This window comes from Kryptolebias marmoratus, linkage group LG23 (genome assembly GCF_001649575.2).
Source record: "Kryptolebias marmoratus isolate JLee-2015 linkage group LG23, ASM164957v2, whole genome shotgun sequence".
Classification (NCBI taxonomy): Eukaryota; Metazoa; Chordata; class Actinopteri; order Cyprinodontiformes; family Rivulidae; genus Kryptolebias; species Kryptolebias marmoratus.
In genome coordinates, this window is record NC_051452.1 from 4,552,132 (window position 1) to 4,560,827 (window position 8,696).

At 47.8% G+C, this 8,696-nt stretch overlaps 2 protein-coding genes across 4 annotated transcripts; one reads left to right on the plus strand and one right to left on the minus strand.

Annotated features, from left to right (window-relative positions):
- Positions 1-26: 26 nt before the first annotated feature.
- Positions 27-2,079, minus strand: LOC108229467 (aspartyl aminopeptidase). Of its 3 annotated transcripts, none has more exons than XM_017405139.3 (5): positions 1,784-1,952; positions 1,493-1,577; positions 541-629; positions 350-463; positions 27-224 (listed from the first exon to the last, which is right to left on the minus strand). In XM_017405139.3, exons 2-5 carry the CDS (start codon positions 1,566-1,568, stop codon positions 87-89), a joined length of 417 nt encoding a protein of 138 aa, XP_017260628.1. In that variant the 5' UTR covers positions 1,569-1,577; positions 1,784-1,952; the 3' UTR covers positions 27-86. The 3 variants fall into 3 exon arrangements, with proteins under 3 accessions (XP_017260628.1, XP_017260627.1, XP_017260626.1); XM_017405138.3 differs by having other exon boundaries at positions 1,765-1,951; XM_017405137.3 differs by lacking the exon at positions 1,784-1,952 and adding an exon at positions 1,977-2,079 and having other exon boundaries at positions 28-224.
- A 1,938-nt stretch (positions 2,080-4,017) lies between these two features.
- Positions 4,018-8,430, plus strand: desmb (desmin b). Its single transcript, XM_017405136.3, has 9 exons — positions 4,018-4,640; positions 5,900-5,960; positions 6,270-6,365; positions 6,442-6,603; positions 6,888-7,013; positions 7,105-7,325; positions 7,393-7,436; positions 7,553-7,641; positions 8,238-8,430. The coding sequence occupies exons 1-9, from the start codon at positions 4,066-4,068 to the stop codon at positions 8,277-8,279; spliced, it is 1,416 nt and encodes a 471-aa protein (XP_017260625.1). The 5' UTR covers positions 4,018-4,065; the 3' UTR covers positions 8,280-8,430.
- Positions 8,431-8,696: the final 266 nt, after the last annotated feature.

An 8,696-nucleotide genomic window follows, 5' to 3' on the forward strand; every position in this document is an offset into this window, starting at 1 on the left:
AGGAGGAACCTGAGGAGGGAGGAACCTGAGGAGGAATCTGAGGAGGAATCTGAGGAGGAATCTGAGGAGGAACCCGAGGAGGAACCCTAACCCAGTACCTTGACGATGACCCGTCCGGCGATGGTCAGGTCCCGGTCGAACCAGGTGTTCCAGATGCCGCCGCCGTAGCACTCCACCCCCACCTGCAGGCAGCCCTGCTTCGTCCTCTTAGACCTGGGCTTCACCTGAGATTGGATCAGAACCAGCAGCTTCATCATCATCATCATCATCAGCTGATGGCTGCGGTTTAAAGCTGTCACCCAGGAGACATTTCTCTCTCTGGGACAGGTGTGAGTGGGCGGGGCCTCACCCTGAGGCAGGGGCTGTCGGTGTGCGCCCCGATCATGGAGAAGCCGTTTCCTGGCAGGTAGCGCCCGCCCACGGCGAAGGCGATGATGCTGGAGAAGTTCCTGGTCACAAAGTACTGCAGAGAAGAAGAACGTTCATTTTAAACAATCAAACCCATCTGTGACAGAGCCCCGACCTCTGACCCCGGCGCACCTTGCTGGCTGGCTTGATGTCCCACTGCTCCGTCTCCTTGAGCTCGATGAATCCGGCCTCCAGCAGACGCCGGCGGCATTCTTCCACCACTGAAGGAGAGGACAGAAGAATGAACCAATCAGAACGGTTAGGTGCTGTTTTTATCACGAGTCACGTCCTGATTTTATGTCTATTTCCTCCGTCTCAGAACAATCCACCTGCAGAGACGTCAGGGAGTGAAACACCCGCTCCATGTTTATCTTATCTTGAGCTCAAAGTCGGCTGATAAGCTGCTCACCTGCTGACAGGACAGAACCTTTAATCCGTCTGTCCACCCTGAACCCAAACAGACGGTCAGATTTAATCAAACAAGGAATGAAGACAGAACTTTGTGCCGAGAAGCAAAACGTCTTTGAGCTAAATGCTAACAGCTAACAGCTAACAGCAGCCAAACTGACAGGAAGTCCTCTAACATGAGGACTGAATGTCCAGCTGCTGTCTTTGTCTCCTCTTTAAGTAGATATTATAAAGAATATGGAGACAAAAAGTTCCCCACGCTCTGTCCAACACTGTCTTCTCCCCCTCATACTCCCTGTCCCCCTCTGTCCCCCTCCTGTCCTCTCTCTGTCCCCCTCTGTCCTCCTCCTGTCCCCTGCCTGTCCTTCTCCTGTCCCCCGCCTGTCCCCCTCCTGTCTTCCGCCTGTCCTCCTCCTGTCCCCTGCCTGTCCTTCTCCTGTCCCCCGCCTGTCCCCCTCCTGTCTTCCGCCTGTCCTCCTCCTGTCCCCTCCCTGTCCCCCTCTTGTCCCATATTTCAGCCTCTGAAGCTTTTGGTGATTTCTGTATTCTCGTGTTAAGTTTAAAACCTAAACCTGCCTCGTGCTCATGGAGCTGTGTGGACTCAGAAGGTCCATTTACTTCACTCAGTTCTAAACTAATCATGATTTATTAGAATTAAACAATAAAAAGACTTTACCATGATACGGAGACACTCCTCTGTTGACGAAGTGCAGAAACTCCTTGGCTGCCGCCTGCACTGCTTCTTTCTTCATGATTAAACTCTGGAAACAATAAAGTGAAAATAAATTAAATCTCAGCTGCAGGAGCTGATCGGCTAACAGCTAGCTAAATGCTGCTAACTCAACTCCTGCTCTGCAGATTTCAGCCTTGTGTTTCAGCAAGAAAACGGTCATATAACACTTACAGGTTACAAGAAATCAGCATAAATTAAATGACAACATTACAAACCGTTTAAAGCTCAAGTTACCGCGAAACTAAAACCCTTTAAACTGCTGATGTCCGATAAAGGAAGCACCGGGGTCCGTGTTGCTAATGGAGAAAGTTTTCTGCTTTTTCTCTTCTGCTGTTCTTCTTCTGCGGTCCAAAGTCGAGTCAGGTTCCAGCGAGGAAACAACCCCACATATAACCCCAACACAGATAATCAGTTTTATGACTCTTACCATCATAGATTACACTGTCAGAGCGTGAACTCCGCTGCAGTCAGACAGGAAGGAGGCAGCTGTTGTTTACAGTCACGGCGCCACAGCGACACCCAGCGGTCAGGAGGGGGAACTGCACCTCTGCGGGTTTTTACCTTTCAGGTGCAGACAGGTGAAAACACGGGATATACAAGCACAAAATATATATATAACATATGTATATTTAACCTTGTATTTATATATGTCATATATAAACACAAGGTTGAGCTATTGTTTTGCTTGTTTTATCTCAAACAGCTCGGCTTCAGCTCCTTCAGCAGATTTCAGATCTCAGTATTTATTCTGTATTTTCAGAGAAATTATAATTTCTCCTGTTTAATGATTTCTTTTTAATTATTGTGGTTTTCCTAAACTATTCTGATAAAAAAAAAAAAACATTTGAAACATGTTAAAAATCTAAAATCTTCTGAAACACCTAAATTGTGTCTTTTGTGGATTGTTGCTGAAGATTAGATTATTCAAAAGTATATTTACAGATTTGTATTAAAGTGAGGAATATTTTCTTATGTATAATAACAGGACACTTTTGTTCTATTTATAATTTAAAGATCTGTGTGTTATTGTCTGTTTAACCCATACAGATGTTTATCATTTCACCCCCACAGGAACCAGCCTTACATGGTCAGAAACCAGAAAGAGGTGTTTACCTCTGCTGTCAGGCTGCATCTTCCCTGAGGAAACCCAGGGGGATGGCCACACACACACACACACACACACCCACACAGGCTCCAATAACAGATGTGGGGGCAACATGCTGCAGTGGAAGTGTTGGGAAATCCTCTGAATTAATTAACTGATGAACTCAGCAGCAGCAGGACTCACACTTCATGACTATTAACATCCAGAAACTAACGACTCAGATACAACCAGAGAAGTGACTTTGTCTGAGAAAACACAGCAGAAGCAGAACTTCCTAAAGCTGAAATAAATCACAAAGAGTCTTTCATTTCCAGACGGACTGCTGTTTTTCACAGGAAGTCATCCTGACTTACAGATAATTGAATATTTTTCCAGAATGCATTGCATCTTTACAGCTTTTATAGTACTGTTGTAGTTTTACTGTGAAAACCAGCAGGTCTACAGCAACTCACTGCCCACTGCTTTAACTTTATTATTTACTGTAAATTATTTGTGGATGATGAACTCTGTGGAGGATATTTATAAAAATTTCAAATATTATTCTGTTATTTTGACTATAGCTCATCATTAAAAACATGAACTTTATTATAAACGTATTTTCTTTTATTTTCCTGTTGGATAAACGTTTAACTGAATGAAAAAATGATGGATGGATTAAATTGGTGAGCAGTTTCTAGTCTGATTAAAGTCAAAATGTGAGGATTTCTCCACGTTTAACACGGAATAAAAAGCTGCTCGGGACAGTTTTCCTTTTTAAGGCAGGTCGGTCGGTGCTCTTCCTCCTGCAGGCAGGATGTCATCCTCACCATGTGAGGAGAGAGACGATGTTGTTGCATCGTCACATTGTTGGACCGTGAGGTCAGACAGTTCCACAAAGACAGTGCTGATGTTCAGGAAGTGAAATAATCACAATAAAACAGAAAAGAACGGGGTACAGATCCATTTTTAGGACTTTAAATCTCATTTATAACTCAGTAACTGAGCACAAGTAGCTGCAGTTTAAAATTAATGTCTGAAAATAATAAACAGCCTTAAAACATAATGAAAACAACTAAAGTAATCCTTGAGTGTTAAAACCCAACAGAATGAGACCTGAGGGCTCAAAATTAACATTTTCTGGCATTATCAGCTAAAGTTTTATTTATTTATTCATTTATTTAGTAGAAGATTTAGAAAAAGGCAGCAGAACATGTTAGATTTACAGGAAGTTTATAAATCTGTGAAATAGAAGTAAAATCTGTGAAACGGAGCTGAGTGTAAAACAGACAGAAGGAGTGAAGAAGAGGAGGAGTGATGCTTCCTCAGGAGGAGGAGGAGGAGGAGGAGGAGGAGGAGGAACTACAAAAACCCCGGGGCGCTCGTCTTCTTCTTCACTGCTCCTCTCTGCTGCAGCCCCTTCAGGTCCTCCAACATGGCCTCCTACAGCTCCTCCGCCCAAACCGCCACCTCCTACCGCCGCACCTTCGGGCACGGCGCCTACGCCTCGCCCTCCCTGAACCGCCCCCTGCTGGGCCACGGCGGAGGTGCTGGGGGTCACGTCACCTCCAGGGTCTACGAGGTGACCCGCAGCAGCTCCACGCCCGCCTACCGGGTCTCCTCGGCCTACTACGGCAGGCCTTTAGGGGCCTCCCGGGCCTCCGTCGGCCGCTCCTACGCCGGCCTGGGCGAGACCCTGGACTTCAGCCTGGCGGACGCTCTGAACCAGGAGTTCCTGACCACGCGCACCAACGAGAAGGCGGAGCTGCAGCACCTGAACGACCGCTTCGCCAGCTACATCGAGAAGGTCCGCTTCCTGGAGCAGCAGAACCAGGCGCTGACGGTGGAGGTGGAGCGGCTGCGCGGACGCGAGCCCACACGAATCTCCGACCTGTACGAGGAGGAGATGAGCGAGGTGAAGAGGCAGGTGGAAATCCTGACCAATCAGAGGTCACGCCTGGAGGTGGAGCGGGACAACCTGACCGATGACCTGGACAGGCTCAAAATCAGGTGGGCGGAGCAACAAGGATGTGTGTCTGTCTCATTACAGGTACTTACATCTAATTAGAAGAAGGTTGGCCCCGCCTTTTTTCAATTAGAGGCGGGGTTTAGATTACAGCCACCTGGGAGCCAAGCCAGTGTGTCTCTGGTGCCGGTCCAAAGCCTGGGAAATGGTCAGGGTTGGGTCGGGAAGAACTAACCTGTGAGTTCAGTTAGAAGAAGGTTAGCCCCGCCTCTTTTTAATTAGAGGCGGGGTTTAGATTACAGGTACATGAGAGAAACTCAGGCTTTGGTTTAAAACTAAAAGTTATCAGGAAGTTAGAGCTTCAGGTTCAGTAAAAACTAGTTTTAGGTTACAGAAGGTTAGGCCTGGATTAGGAGCACACGTTGGCAAACTGTGGCCTGAGGGCCAGAAGCGGCCCTCTGAGAGTTTCCTTCCGGCCCCTGATGATAACTAATCAACTTTACAACAAATCAGAGAAAAGCAGCCTTTTATTAATGAATCTTCAGATGGCAGCAACAGTTTCAGCATTTCTGTCATGAAACAGAAAAACAACAAAACAAACAGTTTTACAGACAGAGCTGAAGCTTGGAGGTAGTAGCTGAGAGTCTTATTTAAACACTAACTGAGATCTTTGACATGCATGAATTCAAAGAAAGGATGTCTGGATCTGAGACGTCATTAATGTCAGAAAAAGACATCAGACCAACAATCGTCCAGCTGAAGCTTTTCTGTTAAATCTTTTAAATCTCCTGGTTTCAGTCCTGCTGAAGCTCCCAGGTGAGACCCTGAATATGAACGAGTCAAAGAGCAGAAATGTGACTAGAAGCAGCTGTTCTGATCAGACCCAGAAGAGATGAAGTCATGTCAGAGTTTGTTTCCTCTGCAGTCGTCTATAAAAGGAGAGGAATGAGCTCAGACACGTCTCCAGTCATCTGGTCTCTGTCCCTCTGCCATCAGGGCCACTTTCATTTAATTATTTATTTAAGAAGGAGCCTAAAAAGTTCAGAATGAGATTCTGTGACATAATGATGAAACAGAGCTCAATTATTCAGACAGGGATGATTTCTAATCTGTAAAAACTTCTATAAGAACCAAAAACCATCTCAGTCAGGTGGAGCAGCTTCATCCAGTTACATGTCCACAATACTGAAGACAGGATCATTAATGTAGAGCAGCGTGCTCCTCTGCCTGGGAGTTCAGTCGGTGGAAGGGTTGGAAAGCAGTGGATGTAAGCCGTCTCTGTGTCTCGCTGACGTTTCCTCAGGCTGCAGGAGGAGATTCTTCAGAGAGAAGAAGCAGAGAACAACCTGGCTGCGTTCAGAGCAGTAAGTCCTGCAGCTTCATGTTCGTTTCTCTGCTGGAAATGTCTCAGTAAACAGTTTCTTTTTACTTTTACTTTCTTTCTTTATGTTATAGATCATCCAGAATCACTTTTCCTTTCAGACTAAAAACCCACAGATCCAGTTTGGTTGAGAAATAAATTGAACTTTCTGCATTTACCAACAGAAGGTCAATCTTCTATGACGGTTTTATTATTAAGCAGCTCTTCAGGTTGACACACAGTATATTTGATTCACTCTGTGGTCAGTTGTTCTGGGATCTCTTGTCTTTAATGTCCTCCCAAACTGCTGCAGGATGTGGACGCTGCCACTCTGGCTCGCCTGGACCTGGAGAGACGGATCGAGACCCTGCAGGAGGAGATCGCCTTCCTGAAGAAGATCCACGAAGAGGTCCTCTGCTCTGAACTGAAACATTCCATGTGAGGCGAAAGAATGAGTCGGTTTAAAGCTCCTCGTCCCCCTGCAGGAGATCCGAGAGCTGCAGAACCAGATGCAGGAGACGCAGGTCCAGATCCAGATGGACATGTCCAAACCAGACCTGACAGCGGCGCTGCGAGACATCAGGGTGCAGTACGAGGGCATCGCCGCCAAGAACATCGCCGAGGCCGAGGAGTGGTACAAGTCAAAGGTCAGATTCAGGCTCAGTGTCTGTAAAACTCACCGAGGTAAAGATGGCTGTGGCGGCCATCTTGAATCAGGTTGACTCTAAATGTCAGCCAGCTGTAGTTCTTCCAGTGATTACTTCCCTCAGAGCTTCATGAGATGTTTCATCAGACCAGCAGAGGTCAGCAGATCCTCAATCTGTACGACTCGTTTCTGCTTCTCCTGTCTTTAAATCCTGAAATCATTCAAAGAAATAAACAAAAATAACCGCCCGCTGTTGAGGCTGACCTTTGACCTCTGACCCTGCAGGTGTCGGACCTGAACCAGGCGGTGAGTAAGAACAACGAGGCCCTGAAGCAGGCCCGGCAGGACACCATGGAGTTCAGACACCAGATCCAGGCCTACACCTGCGAGATCGACTCCCTCAAAGGCACCGTACGTTAACCCCCCCGACCTCTGACCCCTGACCCCTGACCTCTGACCCCTGACCTCTCCCAGCTCAGCTCGTCTCTCTGATCAAACCCAGAACGAGTCCCTGATGAGGCAGATGCGGGACCTGGAGGACCGCCACGGCCAGGAGGCCTCCTCCTTCCAGGACACCATCGCTCGGCTGGAGGCGGAGATCGCCAACATGAAGGATGAGATGGCGCGCCACCTCCGCGAGTACCAGGACCTGCTTAACGTCAAGATGGCACTGGACGTGGAGATCGCCACCTACAGGAAGCTGCTGGAAGGGGAGGAGAGCAGGTAGGGGGTCAGAGCGGGTCTTTGTCCTGACGGGTGGTCTTGTTCTGACTGCTGTGGCTCTCTGCAGGATCACCCTGCCTGTTCAGAGCTACGCCACGCTGAGTTTCAGAGGTACGGACTCTCCTGCTGTTCCCTGAACACACCACCACACAGCCCAGACTTCTGCAGAGGTGTGAAGGTTCCAAACATGGCGTTAATCCTGATGTGTTCTGGTTCTGTTGGGTTAGAGACCAGCCCTGAGCACCAGCAGAGCTCCTCTGAGAAGCACTCCAAGAAAACTGTCCTCATCAAGACCATCGAGACCCGGGATGGAGAGGTGAGACCAACACGGATCTGTTTTCCTTCACAGACCTCCTGGTGCCTCTCAGGACCGGCTTCAGATGGTCCAAACAAGCTCTCAGCTCTGATAATGTCACGATTCAGACCTAAACAGGAGCAAATCAAAACCAGTTCTTCTGTCTTGGTCTCTCAGTCTGTGGTGATGTCTCCACTGAGAACAGGGACTCTGGGGTTCCCAGAGTCCTGTCACAGAGGACCAAGCAGCTGCAGCCAGCTGACAAACGGAACTGTGACTCTGTTAGAATTTATTTTATTCTCACAAACCGATTTTACACATTTAAAGCTGTTTCCCAAATTCCACCAGCTGCATGTTTGAAGCACCTGATGAGTGGAACATGTCGGGACACGATCAACTGCTCCTCTGCGGTTCTGTTCAAACATGTTGCTCCAGTATTTCTGCAGACCGGTTCTGTTCTCCTGACGTCATGAAACGAGTCAGTCAGAAACCAAAACAAGGAAAACGGTTTAGTTTGTTGTTTCCTAGTTAGACCTGGTTCCAGTCTTCGACTTGTGTTTTTCTGCCTCCTGACTCGTAGTTTCCTGCCTCCTGACTCGTGTTTTTCCCACCTTCAGGTCGTCAGCGAGTCGACCCAGCACCAACAGGACATCATGTAAGGACCCGTGGAGACCAGAAGAAACACCAGAACCAAAATAAAGTGAACTCCAGAAGTCTGAAGACTGATTTTATTTTATTTTTTGTTTTTGATCATTGCTTCCTGCTTCTTCTGCTGAATGTTTGCTGCTGGTAAAAATCTGACAAACATCAGTTTCTCCACATTCAGGTGTTTTAGAAAAGTTTCAAATACATCTCAGCGGGTTTCTAAGAGTCAGGGTTAGTTTAGGTTCATGGTTCTCAACAGGAACAGGTGGAACGTTCCCTTCAGGTCTCTGGGAGTCTCGTTCCTGAGTGCTGGAGGCCGGAGCAGGAGATGGACCGACGGGTCGATGGACCGACGGGTCTGTGGGCCGACGGGTCTGTGGGCCAACGGGTCTGTGGACCGACGGGTCTGTGGACCGACGGGTCTGTGGGCC